Source organism: Pleurodeles waltl, chromosome 8, assembly GCF_031143425.1.
Source record: "Pleurodeles waltl isolate 20211129_DDA chromosome 8, aPleWal1.hap1.20221129, whole genome shotgun sequence".
Taxonomy (NCBI): domain Eukaryota; kingdom Metazoa; phylum Chordata; class Amphibia; order Caudata; family Salamandridae; genus Pleurodeles; species Pleurodeles waltl.
In genome coordinates this window covers 156415111-156437077 of record NC_090447.1, presented here as the reverse complement: position 1 = coordinate 156437077, position 21967 = coordinate 156415111, and the positions used below count along the sequence as shown (strand labels likewise).

The window sequence follows — 21967 nt, the reverse complement described above, 5'->3', positions numbered from 1 at the left end:
GCTTTTTTGGCCAGAGTGGTGTCTGTTTTGGGCTGTGTCTGTGCTGTTCAGGTGCCGCTAGCGGTCCAGTGGGGGCATGAGCAGCCAACAGGGGGAGGTGTCATGCCTCTTTTAGAGATATAGGCACTCCTTCTTTTCATAATACTTAAAAGACTGAAGCATTGTTTAGTGAAAAGCGCGATCCGCAAATGTGGGTCACTTTTTTAATCCCAATCCAACCCTGTTTGTAGATGATGCAGGGAAAGACAGTATGTTGGTTAGTCATGAGTCACATTCTGATAGAATCTGGGAATGCTACCATTTAAGGGTAGAAATACTTTCAGTCTACTACTTCTATGTACAGAAATGCAATATGTGATGATTACTGTGAATATGAAATTGATAATAAAATGTATTGTTTTGCGTATAGTGAAGCATATTGTTTGTTATTTTAATAAATGATGTGTGAGAGCTAACCCAAAACCAAGCTACCAAGCTTTCAGGTTGTCGTAATGTTGCTTCTTGCTCATGAGAGCACCGACTCAGCTCAACGGGACCTACTCGTATCATTTTAGGTGCTAAATCTCCATTTAGACTAAGGAAAACAAAGAGTTGATGGATGGGATGCTTGAATTGATCTCAGACACTGGTAATTGCTCATGAACACACTACAGTACATCATTTTTGCCCATTATACATGCTGGAGAGAGACTGGACGTGTTAAAATTAGCCTTAATGTTGCTCCAATAGGAATGGTCAAGCATGAACTGCCAGTCCAGATCCTCTCCAGATAGAAACATAACCAACAACAAACCAGTTGTGGCCTGCTTAGGCCTCCTCCGTGAGGCTTACCTTGATTCCTATGCACAGTGAGCACAGAACCCATGTCTGCACATACTTGTCACACTTAGCAAATATGTAAATAGACAGAGCAAAATGCATGGGCAATGTTGCTTCTAATTTGAATTCCATTCCACCCTTTTATGATTTTTTTGGGGGGGATAGAGCTTTTAAATACCAAACTGTTCAAATACTATTTACACTTTGGATCATATATGAAATTCTGGAGGCAGCCATCGTGTGCAATCACCACTGCAAAATGTAGAACTACGCAATAATCCTGGCAGCTGGCAGAAGCAAAATAAACCAAACCCCTGAAATAGATAGTGTTGAATGGAGCTAACTCAAAGCTAATATTTGTGTGTGAATTGATGAGATGAGCTCTGACAACCAATTAAAATTGTCTGTAGCTGGTGCTTTAAATGGAAATATAGAGGTGCAGGTATTCACTATTCAGATTTCCTGTTTGCAACTAAGAAGTGCAGGTATTTTCCCATTAGACATAATGCTGCGGAGGTGAGAAGTGCAGGTCTCCTTCCTCTCAAATTAAAGTGCAAGTACTCAGTACCTGCCAGTATCTATCTATGTAAAGCACTGTCTGTAGCAGGAGTTAAAAAGCAGGGAAGGAACCGGGAAGCACAGTATCCTTCCCATAGGGAAGACCAGATAGACATCTAGTCCACAGACAATGAAGCTCACAAATCCCCCTGTGAAAAAGCCATTATGGCTATGCTTCTTCATTCATTTGCCTTTCACTGTTAAACAAGCACATGCTAGCACAATTTTTTTCTGGAAAAAATATGTACGCTGTTGTCTTGGTATGTTTCATTAAACAGTCTTTTTATTGATAGCAAATCACCAGCCTCACTATTTTATTGCTTGATGAGTTAGAGACTCCTATGGAGACACACAGATTTTCATTATTATACAAGTTTCTGTTCTATCCAATTGGTGTTTTTGAAAGCTTAGATCACTCACTCCATCAAGGTCATTTTAACATGTAAAGGCTGTCAGAGTAGGTCATATAGAATTCTCCAACACAGTGATTTGGGACCTGGGTGGGACATGTCTAAACACAGTCTACAGCTGACAAGGCCTTCATTATATATAAATGTGAGAGCTCATGGAAGAAAGGTGACAGAAATGTTCCCATTGAGCCACTGAACCTGTGGGAGTCAGACTGATGATTTGGATCCTTAGTCGAATAAAAATGAAGTTTACTTTTAGTGTTCTGGCTTCTGAAGCGACAATGAGATCTATGGGCTTTTTTTCAAGGAAGCTCCTGACCAGATGAAACTTGTGGAAGAGTTCAAAGTCATAAGAGACGCTTCATTGCAGACAAGCGAAGATTCATGGTCTTGCAACAGAAGCCCAGGAAACAGCAAGCCCCGGGAATTTGAAAGAACTCTATGGCATAACAAGGAAGCTCTCCAGCAGATACAGCAAGCCAGAAAGACGGCTAAAGGCAAAGCTGGCAAGATCATCATGGGCAATGAAGGCCAAAAACGAGGTTGGGTGAAACACTTTGTAGAACTGATGAACCAAGCTGTGCTGCAGTCTCCGCCTGACATACAGCCAACAGAAAAGGACTTGCCACTAAACTTCAGCAGACCAACCAAAGAAGAAATACGACAAACCATCAAACATCTGCGAAATGGGAAGGCAACAGGACCTGACAACATTCTTGTTGAGGCACTGAAAGCAGACATTGGAACATTAGTAGACATGCTCTACCCCATTGCTGGAAGGGTCTAGGAAGAGAAAGAGGTGCCATCAGGCTGCAGGGAGGGATTTCTCATCAAGTTCCCCTGGAAAGGTGACCTGAGCAACTGCGCAAACTACAGAGGGATAACTCTTCTGTCAACTCCAGGCAAATTGTTCAACAGAGTCATCCTGAACGGAATGAAGGAACAAGTTGGTGCTCAGTTGCAAGACCAGCAAGCTGGCTTCTGCAAAGATAGAACCTGCACAGATCAGATTGTACCACTGTGCATCATCATTGAGCAGTCAATAGAATGGGACCCCCCTCTCTCTCAACTTCATTGACTATGAGAAGTCATCTGACAGTGTGGACAGCGAGACCTTTTGGAAATTCTTCTGCATCTATGGTATACCAGATAAATTTGTAAGAATAATCAGGAACTCTTACAAGGGTATGAACTGCAAATCAGTCCATGGAGGACAACTCAAAGAAGGCTTCCAAGTGAGGACAGGACTCTGGCAGGGTTGTTTGCTCTTGCCTTTTTTCTTCCTGCTGGCCATAGACTGGATCATGATGACATCTACAGCAAGGAGAAGAAATGAGGTCCAGTGGATACCTTGGATGCAGCTTGATGACCAGGACTTTACAGATGACCTGGCCCTACTCTTCCCTACTCATTTGCAGATGCAGGAGAAGTCTGGCAATGTGGCAGCCACATCAGCACAACTTGACCTCGACCTCCACAAGGGAAAAAACAAGATCCTGAAGGCTAACACACCCAGCACAGCTGTAGCCACTCTTGCAGACGATGCACTGCAAGAGGTTGAGGCCTTCCCCGAGCTGGGCAATGTCATAGACAAGCAGGGTGGCACAGATGCTGACATCAAGACAAGAACTGGCAAAGCTCGGGCAGCCTTCATTCAGCTAAAGAAGATCTGGAGCTCCAAGGACCTAACGCTGCAAACTAAGATCAGACGTTTTAACACAAACGTAAAATCAGTCCTTCTGTATGGAGCAGAATCTTGGGGGACAACAGTGACCACCACCAACAAAGACCAGACCTTCTTCAACACCTGTCTAGGTGAAATCCTCCGAATCTGCTGGCCAAACACCAGAGTTGACCTCTGGCAGCAGGCTTTCCAAGTCCCTGCTCATAAAGACATCATAAAAAGATACTGAGTCTGGATATGCCACACTTTCTGTAAGCCAGCATCAAACACCACCAGACAAGCACTGACCTGGAACCCTCAAGGTAAAAGAAAAAGCGGAAGTCCAAGAAACACCTGCGCCGAGGCCTTAAGGCTGACTGCGAGGAGATAGAATATACCTAGAGTCAGATTAAAAGAAGAGCCCAAGATAAAGATGACTGGAGAGTCCTGACTGACGGCCTATACCCCAGGCTGGGTAGTAGGCATAAGTAAGTAAGCCAGTCAGCATCATTTAGACACAACCCAAAGGCAACCTCTACTGAGCTAGTCGAGATAACATAGACTGCCAAAAACATTAGGATTTGTCGCCCAATGTACTGGATGTTGTAGTTATGTACACGACGTTACCATACATGCACAGTGGAAGGTGGGCTGCCGATTTGTTAAAAAATGCGGTATCAGAGTGGGGTTTGGCTCCTTCCAAGGTGGCATCATTGTGTTCGGATTTGTGGGCACCTCATAGTGGCAGGATTAGGGGTTGTAAAGGGCCTGGAGCTGTGGGTGCATGGTTCCAAACAATAGTCATCTGTGTGCGTAGGGCATGGTCTCTAAGCAGTAGGACAAGGGGTGTGATTTAAAATTTATGTGGGTGTGACTATTAGCAGCTTCTGTCTCTGATGAGTGAGGAGGGATTCCCCTATATCCATCTTTGCACTGCCAATAATTGAGCATATTATGGCTAAAATGTGGTTGTCTTTACTTATCCATGCCAATAGCCCTAAGTATTCTGCTTTGATTATTTTATCTGCTGGTCATGCCTGTCTCCTCAGATACAAAGGAGAGAGTGTGAAAAAGTGCTTGAGGTGGATGTATACAATGCATAATTGATTGACAATGACATACGGTGACATGCAACCCGTTTTATGTATGGGATTGTATGACTGGCCAGATTGATGTATAAGCTCCAGACCCGGATTGATTAGATAGATACTTTAACTCTGGCCTAGATTGGACAGATTGATGTTCTAAATCAGGGATACTCAAAGTACCGCCCGGGGGCCGCATGTGGCTTCCTGACCTTTAATTGTGGCCCCCTGGTGAACAGCAGCCCTGGGCTGCTGTTCACTTGACCCAGCAGGAACATTCAGAAATCTATGAAACATGCATCATTTATTTACATGTTTACTAAAGTAACAGTAAAGAAGCAGAGATGGTGTCCTAGCGGACCTATCTTTAGTAATACCTTTAATTTTAAAAACATCTTGCACTAAACATGTAAAAACATGATAAACTCTCTGCAAACTTCGAAAAGGTGTATTTTATTAGCATGCATAAGCGTTTTACCTTAGCAGATTTGGTTATATCACTGCATTGAGAGACATTTATTTGCAGTGATATTTTTCAAACATGATTTTAGAAACATTCATGCCACGCCGTTCTGGAAACAATGCCACTTTAGTGAACCACGATGCAAGTAATTTGTCAGGTGCACCTTATGTGTAGCCTTGGTTGTTATACAATTGGAACACCATAGTTTAGTAAATAAAACACAATAGGTGGTTTTATTCTGTACACAACCTGAGTTTATGTCTTTCATGGGGCTCTCACATGTGGTAATGAAGAAAAAGGAAACAAAGTGAAATTAATCAATTGCTTAAGATCACACAATCTGGTCGAGTGGGAAGCCAGGACACATACCAGGTTTTCTGGTTTCACATTTCGCAATTCAGCCACCAGATGAGTATCTCTCTTCTCCTCATGTTTTACATGAGAAGTTAATACTTTAACTTTAATTCTTGGTGCATGAAAATAGAGTGTTGGTGGCAGACAAAAGTCACGCAAATGCTTGGTTTGTTGTTCACATCTGCTTCTAGTCCCCCTACTCCCACCTTTCATCACCCTGACCCCTCCCCTGCTGGCATAGGTGCGGCCCTCGGGCCCCTAATCCTGGGGAAATGTTTGTGAGTACCCACGTTCTAACTCCAGGCCTGGATTGGACAGATTAATGTTCTGACTCTAAACCTGGATTTGACAGATTGATGTTCTGACTCTAGGTCTGGATTGGACAGATTAAGCCTGGATTGGACAGATTGATGTTCTGACTCTAGGCCTAGATTGGACAGATTGATGGTCTAACTCTAGGCCTGAATTTGGACAGATTGATGGTCTGACTCTAGGACTGGATTGGACATACTGGTGTTCTAACTCCAGGCCTGCATTGGATAGATTAATGTTCTGACTCGGGGCCTGGATTAGATATACTGGTCGTCTAACTCTAGGCGCTATAAACTTGGAGGACAGCGTTTGTCACTGATTTATTAAAATGTTTGGAGTTATGCGGTACACGGAAATTGTCATGCATATAATGGTAAATACCAGATACAGGTGCTGATATCTCACGGGTGTAGTATTGTGTGTGTTATTTTCGTGTTTTTTTTTTTTTTTTCACACTGCGGTTGCAGTTTCCGGACTGTTTAAGTTAATTGCGAATCCGACGGTAAATGACTGGCAGATGTGCTGACCCCGATGAGAGGCGCATTTACTTGGCAACGATGACCGTGCAGTCCTTTGAGTGACTGACAGCTGGGCCTGGACTCAGCCCTGGTCTGCGCCGCGCTGACCGTCTCAGTGAGGCAGTCCAGTAGGCGACGTGGTTAAAGGACGGGTTGGCCAGATGAGGGGGGTGGGGGCTCTTGGACGGTTGTGGGAAGGTGTGCTGGGGCGAAGTTCGGTTGAAATATCTGAAAGATATTTACTTGGGAACAGAAGATAGTGGTTAAAGGGGGTCTGAAGTAGTGTATAAGATCAACATTTAGAAAGGGCGAATGGGAGTTGAAGGGGTTTTAAGCCACGGGACTCACAGGTGGTGGTGCATAAAGGGTGGTCGGGTGTTACGCGTATGAACCCATATATTTCTCACGCAGAGTTAAGCGAAGGGCATTACTGTTGTGCAGCCAGGCACCACTTTATGCGCCGACCATGCGTTATTCTTCGCTTTAGCTGACTGGCAGCTCCCGCAAGCTTTTCGCCGCTACTTGAAATGATGCAGTGGAAACACTGATTTATATCCAAGAAACGCCCAGCAAATCACGCCGCAAATCGTCAACATACAGTGCCAATTGGAAGCGTAATTTATGGCGCAGCTGCTGGTGACTGCCATGCCAAAGCCGTCTGCGGAGGGATGGCGTGCTGACATTTGAAGTAAAAATGCTACGTGTTTATTTTTTTTAAAATAAAAATGCATTAGCAGAGAATACTTTCCTTATTTCTATGTTGGGGCACGGGCAGTGGCGTAAAAACGGGCGCAGTGGGTCCTAGTGAAAAGGAAAGTAGGTCTGGTGTCAGTGTGTCACCCTGCTAGGAAGCAAACGATTGCCGTATTTAGGGTGCAGTGATCACTGAATCTCATGGGCCCTTGTGCCGCTGCACTTAACGGACGGGCACAGGGCAGACAGTCGTGTGTAGCTACAAAAGGTCCAGGGGTCTCTGGCCTCTTTTGGGAGCAGGTCGGTGTGTTCCTCCCGGACAGCCGGAACATCTGATGCCGGATTAGCCTTCGAGGGGATGTGGCTTTACAGCAAGAGCCGTCGACTTTGGGACTGAGGAACCGAGTTCCACTCTCGGCGTCTGTTTAACATCCTGTGATTCTGGGCAAGTCACTTATCTCCCGCCTATGTGGAATTAATATGACCTCGTGTAATGTAACCGGCGCTCATGTCAATAGCTCCAGTATGTTTGGGTCGACTTGGCGCTCTAGAGAAGTGAAATAAGTGAATAAATAAATAGTTCGACAACTATGTAGTGTGAACAGCAACCCCTGCATCGCTGCACTGAGGAACCACGAATCCTTCAATGTCCTTCCCCTCACAGGTTTTACCCTCTGCTTCAGAAGGGCTCGGTGTGAACTGCGCTGCCTTAGGGGACCCTTGGCTATGCCTACGCCTCCTATGCACACCCCGCTCAGGCTCCACCAAGGCTGTGACCTGCACCCCGGCCGGACACTGCCCTCAGGGTCCCGGTCCTGCGTGAGGTGATACCCCCAGGGGGGTGCACTGAGGGACCCTGGGCAGCCACAGGCTCCGCCCCTCCCAGGCCCCGCCCCCCAGCCCGGCTCAGCGTGCAGGGCTCCCCCCCAGGGCGCTGCACTCGGGGACCCTGGGCTGCCGCAGGCTCCGCCCCCCCAGGCCCGGCCTCTGCTCGGAGCTCGGCTGGGCTCAGTGTGAGGAGGCTGACAGTGCGGACCGCAACGACTCCCCGTGCTCTCCCTGACACACGGCCGTGCACCAGGGATAGCGCCGCCCCACCGATAACCACAGGACAGCTTATCCTCAGACGCAGCATTGCGTGCTTTTTCTACTTGTTTTGAAGTGAGTTTGCACTTCTAGGACTGACACATAAGTGCTTGCGCGGACTGCAGGACTAGAGACCTCAGCACAAGATTGACAACAGTCCCTGCACTTCTGTGTTGTGCTGAAGACTGGCACCTAGGCAGTGCGCTTGTTCACCACCTGTGGCACCGGGATACCAAGAGGACCGCGCTGCAACTCTTTGCGCCTGGCAGTGGACCGATGTGCACCATCTAAGTGCTGTACAGACCCAGGCAGTGGGCAGGTTGCTCTGCACCTTTTCAAGGGAAGTGGACAGCGTGCTGTGGGCAGACTGTACTGTGCTGTAGTGCAGTGGGCAGAGGGTGCTGTGCCATACTGCGGTGGACTGACTGTGCTGTGCTACAATGCAGTTCTGCTTCTACGTGTAGCGGGTCACAGTTACGCACCAGGGAGTCTGCGTGCCCATCTCTCTGTGCAGCGCACCCCCTGTGCCAATTGCACCCACGCCTCTGCGCCACAGGTGCACCGCCTGACCGACCCCCCTGGACCGGAAGATGGGGAGTCCCCGGCCCCTGAGATTCCTGGGGCTCTGCCTCGCTCTGCTAGCCGCTCGAGGGGCCCTAGGCTTCGGAGACGACGACGAGAGGCGCTGCGACCCTATCCGGATCTCCATGTGCCAGAACCTGGGCTACAACGTGACCAAGATGCCCAACCTGGTGGGCCACGAGCTGCAGACGGACGCCGAGCTGCAGCTGACCACCTTCACGCCCCTCATTCAGTACGGCTGCTCCAGCCAGCTGCAGGTAGGTGCCCGGCGCGTCTCCACCCGTGCCCATGAGCACATGGCACCTGAGCCGGTTACTCCTGGTAACAGTGGGAGAGGGTGGCAGGGCTCCTACTGCAGAGAAGCCCCAAGCCTGGACGCAATGGAAGTGTAAATTAATATACAGGAGTGGAGGATTGTTGGGTACCCTCTGTTGAGCGAACTTAACATGAGTACGTATAAGTAACGTCCCCAATCGGTGTTAATTGTATTTGTACGTACCTACCAGTTTGGGCAAATGGGACATAGAAAGATAACTGATTTTGCCGATGGTACATGACTTGAAAGAGTAAGGGAGTCGGGATTAGTCCTCAGTTTGCGTTGATTTACGGTTGGTAGCATAAACACCTAGAGAAAAGTGTAAAGGCATCATTTTTTTTTATTTTTCTCCCCTCTATATGCATCTCTTGCTTTCTGTTTTTTTTTTTTTTTACCATTGATAAGTCGATTGGGGTGTAAAAAGTTGGTCTCACCTTTTTATTTTCCTTCTTGTGTGTTATTTTTCGGCCGTGGCTAAGAATAGACGTGCCGCTGCCGGGCTGATGGCCGCCCAGACTGCCCCTCTAGGCTCTGGCGGTTGTGGGGGTTCCTCTTGGCGACCCTATGTTTCCTGCTACAAGCAGTAAGTGCCATTGGTGCTGAGCGGATTGGGACAAAAACATCGTCCCTGCCACTCAAATAAAAGTGCCATCCATCAGCAAATCGGATGGCTACCGGAGTGAATCACCTTTGCAAATCAGGCCAGTTCTGAACCTTTAAAGACAGGCTTTATGGGTATTTTGCAAAGAACGGGTCTGTAAGCAGGCAACGTTTGGGGTAAAATTAGGGAAGTCAACAGTGAAAACCTACCCATCTATCCATAAAACGGGCCCACAAACTGCTAAAAAACGGCCCATTCACCGATCTGTCGGACCAGCCCATCGGACACTGCCTGCTTGCCCTACAGGCCAGCCCGACCCTGCCGGATTGCGAGGGCACCCCCCATCCCGGCGCTTATTTGTCACTTTTGTGAGTTGTGAAAGAGGGGCCAGAGGGAGGTGACCCCTTGCACAGCTCACCCACAACTCTTTGCTCAGATCTTGGACTCACCGTGCTGACATTCAGGGCATACACAGCACGAGAACTCTGCGTGAAGGACCACCAGGCAACATCACTGGTGCAGACAGTTTTAAGAATAGGGTAATATGTGCACAGTGTCGCTTTCTGGGGTATATTGTCCGAAATATACACGGAGCGGCAGGCCGCTGCCATTAACATGGATAAGTTTTAGAGCTGAGATGGTTCTAAATTTGCTCTACACGTGGCTATATGGCGTACAATCTGAATACATCCATATACGTCATTTGCACATCACACTTATAAAGTGCCTTCGTTTGTTCTGACCCTCTTCAAATCTCTATTTCCGGCGCACTTTAGATTTTTAAAATCAACGCGCCTCTTTGTACTTTCTTTGCTGCTTTAAAACCTTATTTTACAGTCTTTCTTTCAGACTTCCTTGTAGCTCCGCACGATTGTGGCGCGGTCCACGCTACAAAATGCATCCACTTTGCAGTCAGAGAAAGGACTGGTAAACAATCACCCTGTTAAAGAAAAAGTCAGCGACTTGGTTGAAGTCTTTCCCTGTCAGATGACCTCTGTCTTTGAAGGCACAGCAAATGTGACAACATAAAAAAACTCAATTTACAGGTCTCTTTATAGTTCATTCTTCATCTTCAAGGCTGATAGCGTTTTTTGGGGTGCCACGGCACCTTGCACCCGTGTGCCCACCGCCCCAGGCACCGTAACAGCAACTGGTTTGTAAGTAACCTTGACTCGCGTTCTCGCATGTAGACCATGCTGGGGTCCTCCCACGTGCAATGGCACAACACACGTGTTGCACGTGGCTTCCAGCGTTACCCTTACTTAAACAGCAACATGGCTCCCCTGTTTCTATTCTGGGCTGGGCGGTTTTGTCTCCAGTGACTGTTTCTGCCCCTTAGTAAGCCTAGTAGCTCCCACTGGCAGGATATCTCGGTGGGTGAATGCACATGTTGTATGCAACATGCAGGGCACCGGTTCGCCGATTAGTGCATCCTAGAGCGTTCGCAAAAACGAGCGCCTTTGAGTGTGTTTATTTTTATTCCTGTAGTGCTGTGAACACACGAGCCTGTAGCGCCAAGCGCCCTGCCACGCTAGGCGGCTGCTCCACATTCGCTGCCATTTGTGAAAACGTGTTTCGTGATGCTACTGCCTCACGCGTGCAGCGTGGCGTTCTACAAGTGCTTGTCGCCCCGGGCGTCTTTCAATACTGCCCCTACCCACCTAGCTCCAGTCTGTGCACATCCGCGCACCATAGTCCGTCCTCGCGGGGCTTGTGGTGTACACAGAGCACCGGCCTGGGTTCTGGAGGTCGCCCTTCTAAAGGGTGGGCACAGAACTGGACACGATATACATCGGCTCAGCTTCGGCACCACTGGAAACTTTCTTTCCGCAGACAGACTTGATGCTGGTCCATCTTTAGTTGTTTGGGGTTCTTCACTCAAAGACTCTTTAAATGGCCGATAAGTGATGCCAGCTACTCCTGCTGCCGTAGGGTGATCGGAAGCATTGCAGGTGTTATGTTGGTTTATAGTTGTATAGCTCCGCACTCACCCCCTAAGCCTCTTGGCACTTAGCTGTGGAAAGGACAAAAACAAGTGCTTCTGCAGTTAGAAACAAAACCCAGCTTCGGCCTTGAGTTTTTTACAGCAAGGCCCTCGAGTAGGCAGTGATCTGCAGCATGCAGTGCCATGTGCGGTGCCCTGCTGGCACACCTCGCCTCGGGTTACCCTGGCCCTGTATCCCGTTTCTTGCATCACACACGAGCTGTCGCGTTTAAAAAGAGCGGAGTGCCACACATTCCGTTGAGTGTGTCAAATAGCAGGGCTTGTTGCTGTGTTTCCCACGAGTCACCTCCCCGCGGTGGAGAGGCTGTCTGTATCAAGTGTCTCAGCTCACAGATCACACACTAATCCCACACGGAACTGGGCCATTTGTACCTTCCCCATACTGGGGGTGATTTATTTTTTTAATGGGGCCAGACCTGGTACTTTTACACTTATATATTGACATTGGAAAGTCACCGGATTGCTGACAGCTCTGCCACGCCCCACCAATGTCAGAATGTGCCCTCTATAAATGTCATTAACATATATATATATATATATATTGTTCCCTGATAGCTGTACTCCAGAGCTCAGATGTTATCACAAGACGACAAATGCATTTGGAACTTTCCATACTTAAGTGCTCAGAGACATTTGCACTTTTGGTACAGCACTATACAAATGTGCTCATTCATCCACTCTCCATGAATCCTTCTATGACCCTCTCTTAACTGATACCCCATCTGTCCCACACATCTCATTCATGTGCTCCATTGTCACATCTGCTCATCACTTACTCAATGTTCTCCTTGTTTCCCTGCCCCATGGGTGTCATTACACATTTCTTGCCACCAGTTTCTGTTTACAGTGTGACCTGGCTACATTTGTACTAACCCTGGTCTTTACCTTCTTTTGTAGTTCTTCCTCTGTTCGGTCTACGTCCCAATGTGCACCGAGAAGATCGACATCCCAATTGGACCCTGTGGTGGCATGTGCCTCTCTGTCAAAAGGAGATGTGAACCGGTCTTGAAAGAGTTTGGCTTCGCCTGGCCTGACAGCTTGAACTGCAGCAAGTTCCCCCCACAGAATGACCACAACCACATGTGCATGGAAGGCCCTGGGGACGAGGAAGTCCCACTTCATGGCAAGACGTCCTTGCAGCCGGGAGAAGAATGCCAGTCCTTCGGGGCCAATTCGGACCAGTACACTTGGGTGAAAAGAAGCCTCAACTGTGTCCTCAAGTGTGGCTATGACGCTGGCCTGTACAGCAGGTCAGCCAAGGAGTTCACGGACGTGTGGATGGCTGTGTGGGCTATCCTGTGCTTCATCTCCACAGCCTTCACTGTCTTGACCTTCCTGATTGACTCCTCTAGGTTCTCCTACCCTGAGCGGCCCATCATATTCCTGAGCATGTGCTACAACATCTACTGCATCGCCTACATTGTCCGGCTGACCGTGGGCCGGGAGCGCATATCCTGTGACTTTGACGAGGCCGCAGAACCAGTTCTCATCCAAGAGGGGCTCAAGAACACAGGCTGCGCCATCATTTTCCTGCTCATGTACTTCTTTGGGATGGCAAGCTCTATCTGGTGGGTCATCCTGACGTTGACTTGGTTCCTAGCAGCAGGGCTGAAGTGGGGACATGAGGCCATCGAAATGCACAGCTCCTACTTCCACATTGCGGCGTGGGCCATCCCAGCAGTGAAGACCATAGTCATCTTGATCATGAGGCTGGTTGACTCCGATGAGCTCACTGGCCTTTGCTACGTGGGCAACCAGAACATTGATGCCCTCACCGGCTTTGTGGTAGCACCTCTCTTCACCTACTTGGTGATCGGGACACTTTTCATTGCCGCTGGGCTGGTGGCCCTTTTCAAGATACGTTCAAACCTCCAGAAGGATGGGACAAAGACGGACAAGTTGGAGCGACTGATGGTCAAGATAGGTGTCTTCTCCGTCCTGTACACCGTCCCAGCCACCTGTGTCATCGCTTGCTACTTCTATGAAATCTCCAACTGGGCCGTCTTCAGATACTCTGCTGATGACTCCAACAGGGCAGTAGAGATGCTCAAAATATTCATGTCGCTGCTGGTGGGCATCACATCGAGCATGTGGATTTGGTCAGCCAAGACTGTGCACACCTGGCAGCGATGCACCAACAGACTAGTCAACTCTGGGAGAGGGAAGCGAGACAAGAGGGTGGACAGCTGGGGAAAGCCTGGCAAGGGCAACGAGACGGTGGTGTAGCCAAGGGCGAGCAGTGCTCATTTCCTTAAGTAAAACTCTTCTCTCTGGGATGTACTGTGATCCACAGCAGTGTGGTGGAAGACTCTCCAGGAGGGCACAGAGAGTCTCCTCTGAAGCCCCAGTCACAGCAGCAGCCATCACCAGCTCAGGGACCGTCAGATATTACACTCTGTAAATATGGCGGCCATAAGTGGTGCTGCACCAATGAAAAATGAAGGTTTCTATACAAGCTGTGAACAATCACAAACTACAGACCAGGTGACAATGGACAGCACTGAATGTTCCTAAATCTTAGGGTCTCGTTGATTCCCACCAAAGTAAGGGGATAAAACTCCCGTGGCTTCGCTCCTCAGTTGGCAGTTGTTTTGGAACAGAGATTTTACTATCAGGAGCGTGATGTGGAGACATGCATTAGTACTCGTGGACTAACATCAAACCACTAAACACACTGGATATAGGAATGGGGCTGAACGTGAAGGGATGGCCGGTGCACAACTTACTGACGGCAGTAGGGCTCGCAGCGCCCCCTGGCGGTGTTCGTAACTTCTTGCAGTGCCTTTTGTTTTTGGAAAGACAACTACTTGGATAACTGGTTACGAAAATGTATGCGGTTTTAGGAGAAATTGATATTTATTTGACGCTCTCTCTTCTTTTCATTATAGCAATTGTCTTTCTCTTAAGAGCTGCAAATATTTTTTCTTTCTTTGTTTTTCGCTTTTTTTTCTTTCTTTGCTATTTGACATGCATTTTCTGATTCTTTTCTGTATCCTCCCTCGCTCCACTTAATCTGCCCATATTTATTTTAGCATAGGGAGACCAGACGTCCCGGATTTCCCCGGACTGTCCCGGTTTTTAAAGGACTGCCCAGGTGTCCCCATGCTTTTGTTCATTTTAAATAAATGTCCCGTTTTTTGGGACAATTGTCAGGTCAACCTGGGAGGCAGATGTGAAAGGCCTGCTCTCCTTTCACATGCAGCTCTTGAGTCTTAAATAATTGACGAAGTAATTTATTGGTTTCTGCCTGTCTGCTGCTGCATGCTCCTCTGTGTGTGTGTGTACACATATACACACTCACACAGTTACAGGACAGGTCAGATATAAAAGTGAGTAAAGGCTTTAGTCCTACTTTTATGTCTGACCTGTCCCTGTTTTTTTCTTTTCAAAATCTGGTCACCCTATTGTAGCATGTGAGAGGACACTGCCCCTTTCCCTCTCATAGCAGTCTTATTTCAGTGATGTGCTTTCTCCCGGTGCTGGGGGCATTAAGGGGAGGTGAATTGGAGGGGAGGGGGAGGGTAATGGAACGGGGAGGGGAGAGGGTGCCGCTCTGACAATCACTTGTATTCAGGGTAAGCCGAGACCGGCCGAGCACGCTTATCTCCCCAGCCCCAGCGGCCCAAATGCTTCGAGCAATTAGACCTCCTTGCATTTAATTTGGGGAGATGCCATCTCTGCAGACGCCAGGCGCGGGGTGGGGGCGTGATCTGTTTATGTTTCTACGTACCTCACCTCCACACAGAAAACTATTTTTTTATACTTATAAATAATGGCTGTTCTTTTATAAACACAACCCCTACATCTGGGTCACGTTCTGGGTGGCACCGTCAGGGGGGCTCGAACCCTTCTCTCCCCGGCACGCCAATCGTCTGACTGAACATACCTAATGTAAACATGTCCACCGCGCTCTGCGGTGTCTCCAGCGGCCCAGAAATCTATCTGCCAGCTGATTTTTTTTTTAAAGAAAGGTTGCAATTGGGGCTTATCCAGTTTCCTCTCTGTGAGTTATTCCCTGTCGTGGCCGTTGGTTTTGGGTTTCACTGTGGTGGGGGTGGACTTTGCACGGGTCTCCGGGCTCTGCTCACCGTAGAGTTTGCAGGTCGATAGGGTACACGCACAGCACAGTAGATGAGCCCCCCCCCCCCCCCCCCAACTGAAGTGAAGCAAGGTCTGCGGGTGCACATGTCCCGCCTCTGCCAGTTCAGTCCCCTAAAGTTATCCAAGCGTGTCTGTTGCCCCATCCCCCAGTAGTCGTTCTGCAATAGTGCTTGTTCTTATCATGTGATGTGTTTTCCAGCCCATTCCCAAGTGTTGTTGTGTTTGGTTGGACGTCGCCCCATCTCAGACGCGCTCCCATACATGTCTCAGAAACAGTTTACATCTGATCTCTGTTACTGACTGTTCAGTGGCAACCGGTTGCCTTTATGGGGATGCGCTGTGGCCTCCAATCCAATTTCCTGGTGTTGTAATATCCCACTCTGATGTTTTGGAGTTGTGGTTTTACACTGTGAAGCACAGGAGTTGTATTTCCACACTGTGATATACAGGATTTGTGATCTTCCACTCTGATTTAATGGTGCTGGGATTTCACACTGTGAAGTATAGGAGTTGTGATCTCCTACTATGATGCACAGGAGTTGTGATTCAAGACTGTGATATACAGGAGTTGTGGTTTCACACTGTGATGTACAGGAGTTGTGATCTCTTCTTTTGATGTTCTGCTGTTGTGATTTTCCATTCTAATCTAGTGTCATTGTGTCCACTTACTGTGATGCTGGTGTTGTGATTGCCGACTGTAACACAATGATAAAGTGCTATCTTATTCTGATGAACTGGTGTTGTGATCTCCCACTCTATACTAATATTGGTGTGATCTCCCTCTCTAATGGAGTTGTGATCTCCAACTCTGATGCACTGGTGTTGTGATCTCCCACTCTAAAATATTGAGTGATCTCCCACTCTAATGGTGTTGTGATCTCCCACTCTAAAATATTGGTGACGTGAACGCCCACTCTGAATTTAATGGCCCTGGGATCTCCCACTTTGATGCACTAGTGTTGTGACCTATCACTGCGAAGTAATGATTGTATGATCTCCCTCTGTAATGGCTTTGTGATTGCCAACTCTTGTGCACTAGTGTTGTGAGCTCTCACTCTAAACTAATGGTGACATGAACGCCCATTTGAGGGTCTAGTGATGTCCCACTCTGATATACTGGTTTTATGATCTCCTACTCTAACCTAATGGCATTGTGTTCACTAACCCTGATGCACTGGTATCGTGATCTCACACTGCAGTGCTGTTGTGACCTCTCACTGTGATGTACTGGTGATGTGATCTCCCACTCTAATCTAACTGCATTCTGCTCACTGCTTCTGATGCACTGATGATGTGATCTCCACTTTAATCTAAGGATGTTGTGATCTCAGGCTCATTCAGTGGTCTCCCACGCTAATGAAATGATGTTGCAACCTCCTACTGTAATGCAACAGCACCTTGGGGTCTCGAGTGATGCGATCTCCCTCTTAAATGCAAGGCAATCCCATTTCCCGCTTCAGTGTCACTGTGCAGTGCGCAGCTCACATGTACTGGTGTTGAAATGTCCCTCCTCGATGGAGTACCTATATCTCCCGCTCTGTAATGGAGGCTGAAGGCTACCCCTGTCACAATTACACCCCTCTCTGGTCCCCTCTCGCTGCCTCACCATCCCAAACATTCGCATATGATGGCTGCATCGACCCATATGCCACTTCATTCTGTGCATGAATTATTTAGCTATTGGGGGGCAGTGGGGTTTCCACCGGTGCCCAATTATGGGATGTCCGCATTCCACTGCATTCTGCGCAGGCACGGCGCTGATCTTATGGGGCATATAGGTTCTTGGCAATGGGCACCTCCATATTGGGAAAAGGGCCGAGGAATCTGGTTAAAGCCTGTTTTTGTGGCAACTAAAGCAGGCCTTCATTTCAAACACGGTCATTAAAGTAAGCAGCATGAGTTTAATTGGAATGCATCTGCCCCTCTATCTGGGAGATTAGGGGAGGTAGTGAAAGGGGCCCCGGCGCACAATGGGATGTGATGAGCCAGGCTTTGTGCCTGGTTGTGCAATCCTATCCTTTCGGGCTACCTAAAACCTAACGCCAAATGTATGCAAAACTCAAGTGCCTCAGAAGTGCAGGAGCGCGCAGCTCGCATGTGCACAGCTGTCCTCGCGCACTTCCAGTATTTATTTGCCTGTATCTTAGCTGGCCTATCACAGGGAGGTACACGTGACACACCCATGCCGAAACTGCCTTTTTTCTGAACTTTGTGACAGGATGGAAATTGGTTATTTTTGTATGCTGTATAATATTTTTAATGTTTCATTTATATGTATATATTTGTGCTGTAAATTTATAATTTATCATGTACAAAACTGATATTTAATTTTGTATTAAAAATAAAGCAAAGTTTTATTGAAAAGTGAAGTGTTACAGCGTCATGAATGTAACAATAATCCAGAGTGAATAAAATGGCCAGTTGGACAGCTGCACAATCAAGCAGCGGCCTAGGGTGGGCTCCTGCAGCGCGCACGGATTTAGGCAGTGGGCGATGATCATGTGGGGATTGGCTTCCGGCCCCCGTAGCTACTTCCGGATCTTTATACAGTGGGCCTGAAGTTATGCATCTGCCGCACTAGAGAGCGGAGGGAAGTGCAGGGTGTAAAAGCCCTGATCCGGTGCCCGTCTCTCTATTTTCTCAACATTTCACAAGTTAAATCAAGCAGGCTTTTGGTTAGAAGAAATTGCGCGATTTTTGGCAGCGAAAGACGTGGAAAAATTGGGAGGGAAAGGGAAATGGAAATAGCACCTGGAGCAGAGAATGAGGCCGTTCGTCAGAAGAGAAACAATAGTGCCGCCTAGCGGGTGAATAACAGTGCAGCGTGTTGCGGTGTAGCTGCTGTGAGGACTTTGTACGTGGTGTTGCGATTGTACCAGCTGTATTTCCTTGCATGCAGAGAGCTTAATAAGTAAACCTTGCACAAGATGGCGATTTTGAGCTTGCAGCAGAAAAAAAGGCCTAGTGCACAGAGAACCTTTTGTCTCTACATGTGATGTTTATGGCTGAAAATAGCTGGATTTCCGAATGATACGGAGCAGATGTAAATCCATTTACTCCTGCGAAATTGCAGGCCTCAGCAGTGTATAAATTACGCAGGCGTAACTCCTACTTAAGAGACGGATAGTGCGTAACTGCGGATGGCTTGCATTACAGACCTCAGATACGCCTGTTTGTGGCTTTTGAAATACTCCTTTGCGACCCTTTTACACCTTGGAAATGATTGGAAATGTACCCTGCCTGCGCACAATTCGAAATGAAAAAACGGCAGCATAAAAAGTCACACACTTATCCCAAAAGTATGCTTGGAAAACTGCATCTGGCGCAGCTTTCCAGACATTCTACCGGGGTTGTTGGTAAATTGAGGCAAAAATCAACACTCGCGTGAAGGAGTACTGTTACAGGCGTAGGTGTCCTATCTCTCTGTTAATCAGGCCCCAAATCTGCTATCCTCAAACGTGCCATAAATGTCACTAAAAGGCACAGACATTTAGAATTTATTCGATATAGGCTTAATGTTAACTAAGATGGATTCTCAAATCTATGTCGGTTTGTATATTGACCAATTACAAGTTTATAATTTAAACTGGACAATTCGCACGGTAGGAACTGTTTTGAATCGAGAGGACACAAGTATCAACATTCCGAAACTTAGTTGTACATGACTGTTTTAACTGTGTTTAAATTACCAGTAAGTTCACACTGTTCTGCTGCAATTTTTCTACTTTTGATGATTTTTAAGTCTGGTGTTAGGCAAGACTTTTTGCTTTTAGTAAAATTATGTGTACAATATACATAGTTTTAGGTGGTTTTAGCCAGCCATCTTCATCCATTGGTTTTTAGGTTGAGCCCACAAGCTCTCTGGCCTGTTGTAATCTACCTGTGGGCTTTTAAGCACATTCGTCACAATCACTCGTTCATTGGCTAGCCTTTCAAAAATCCTTTGTTATCATTGGTAAATGCTTTACGTTTGTCCCTTTTTGGGGCAGTTTTGTTACTGCCTTGGCCATCGTCCCTGTTTACATGGATAATTGCACGTTTGCCGATACGTTTGACTGCAAGCTAACTTCTTCATTTTGTGTCTCTCCGCTCTCATGGCGGCCGTGGCGCATTGAATCGGCTTGCTAATGTCAACTGTTTCTCTTTTCATTTTCAATTTATGTGGCAAGAAAAGTCAGTTAGGAATTTACAAAGTTAATAGGTCTAACACGAGCAAACGTGAGACCCATTACATTGCAAATGCTTGTTTGTTGTGTAATTAACATTTTTCTTCTGCTTACTACAGAACACAAGGGGCAATGGATCAGACCACTTCAGCCATTGGTCAGCTTACATCTGAGTGACGGCATTGGGCTCTTTCAAAATGAGCAAATCTTCATACAGTAGTTTCCTTCATTGCCAGGGACTAACCTGACACTGTGTGCCTTTTGAGGCCTAAGATATTTTTACTTTTTTCCATTTTTTTTGTTAATATTGTCCAGCCCCTGCAGATCTCACAATATTATTTTATAAAACGGTGGCAAAACAAGCACTGAAAAAAACAAAAGGCTGACAGCCAAAGCTATACTTACATCGCTTTTCCAGTGCTTGTTTTTTCATTCTACATAGTTCTACAGATCGCAGACTGTAAAACAGCCCTCAAGAGATCTTGCAGATGCTACCCTGTGCTCATTTGGTTCGCTACATCAGTGATTCCTAACCTTTTGACTTCTGTGGATCCTCACTTAATCATTACTGAAATCCAGGAACCTCCACAAAATCATATTGGAATTCGGGGACCCCTACTGAGTCGTTGTTGGAAGCCGGAGCCCTGGCTTAAGGAGTTTTGATCATTCGACCCTCAAATTAATATACAACAACACAGAAAGAAGCATTCATCACACAAATTATTTCACATTTTATTTACTTCACAAACAGTTATAAAAACATCTAGTTTTTAATTTTAATAGGAAGGTTGGGGCTTTTCTAAATGCAACTGAGGCAACCCATCGTCATACTGTATTCTGTTTGATGCGTTTGCACTGCTCCCACAAATCAACCTCAGGACACCAACTTAATTTTTAGCCCCCAGTTTCACATTTCTGAACATTTACAGAACGTTTTAAAATCTTTACTCTTGCATTTGATTCTTTTTATATACATTTTATTAATCTGTTAATATTGTTTATTTTTCACAACAGTTTTGGAACCCTGAGCAGGTGTCACAGATCCTCAGGGTTCTTAACCACAGAGTAAGGACACCGCTCTACATCATGGAAAGGAGCATGGACGTAGTGTAGAGCCTGATTTCAACAGAATAGGCATTTTTTGCAAAAATGGAAAGGGTCACTACTGTTATTAGAGTGGGAGTCTGCCCCAGCATTCCTGAAAGTTTGTTCCGATTAGGGTACTTAGCGGTGGCACCACGCACCAAAGTCCCATGTGTTTTTATTGTTGCAGCAATATGGGGACCCCAAGCATAGCATGCATCACTTCTGGGTTATGTCCAGCAATATACAGATGTCCAGGCCTTTTGTGGAAATCAGACCATGGCCTTTAAGTCCTCATATCTTTGACTGCTTGGAGTGTTTGTTTTGTGATCCTAGAGTGTATTGGGTATATGTAGTCCCGAAAATTAGCACCTAAAAACAATTACATTGAAAACAGTGAAAGATGATTACCATGTTTATTGCTACAAACTTGAATTATCAGTCATAAAATGTATAAAAGCTAAAACCAAACAAACCTAATGAACCAATACTAAACCTAATGCTCACTGTGTGCCCCAAACCTAATCTTAACGGTAATCTTAAACCATATCATAGCCCTGACCCTCAGCGTAACTTTAACCTTATGTCGCAAGATGTAATGCTAACCCTAAAACTAACTACAGCCATATGCACTCTTCTTAAGCCTAAGGGCCTAATTATGAGTCTGGTGGTCACTAGACCGCCAGACTCGCTGTGGCGGTCTGGACCGCCGCTACTGTGGCCGTCCGATCGGCACATTATGACCATGGTGGTCCGACTGCCAGGATACCGCAGTCTCCGCCGGGAATGGGGCATGTTGCAATCAGCCAGGGCGGCTCTGCACTCAGTGCCGCCCTGCTGATTACAACCTGGTATACCGCCAACCTTTTCATGGTGGTTCCACTGCAATGAAAAGGCTGGTAGAGAACAGGTGCAGGAGGCCACACGGGGCCTAGAGCATGGGCAGTGCAGTGTCCCCCTGCCCAGCACCATCGTAATGCGCTGTCTGCTGTGCAGACAGTGCACATTACAAGGGTGCTGGTGCCCCCTGCGGGCAGGAGCATTGCCAACGGCTCGATTACAAGCCAGCGACAATGCTGCTGCCACTTACCTACTAAGCTGATGGGCGGAAACCTTGGTTTCCACCCTTCAGCCCAGCAGGAAAGTCATAAT

The 21967-nt window shown here is 47.1% G+C and overlaps 1 protein-coding gene across 1 annotated transcript; it reads left to right on the top strand.

The window, feature by feature from the left end:
* Positions 1-7888: 7888 nt before the first annotated feature.
* Positions 7889-17930, top strand: FZD4 (frizzled class receptor 4). The gene is made up of 2 exons (XM_069203996.1): positions 7889-8800; positions 12363-17930. Exons 1-2 carry the CDS (start codon positions 8552-8554, stop codon positions 13689-13691), a joined length of 1578 nt encoding a protein of 525 aa, XP_069060097.1. The 5' UTR covers positions 7889-8551; the 3' UTR covers positions 13692-17930.
* The last annotated feature ends 4037 nt before the right edge of the window (positions 17931-21967 follow it).

Excerpts from the sequence above, each read along its gene's own strand:
- FZD4 (XM_069203996.1), top strand. The coding sequence starts at position 8,552 with ATGGGGAGTCCCCGGCCCCTGAGATTCCTGGGGCTCTGCCTCGCTCTG. Across the intron at positions 8,801-12,362 it reads GCTGCTCCAGCCAGCTGCAG|TTCTTCCTCTGTTCGGTCTA; the intron begins GTAGGTGCCCGG and ends CTTCTTTTGTAG.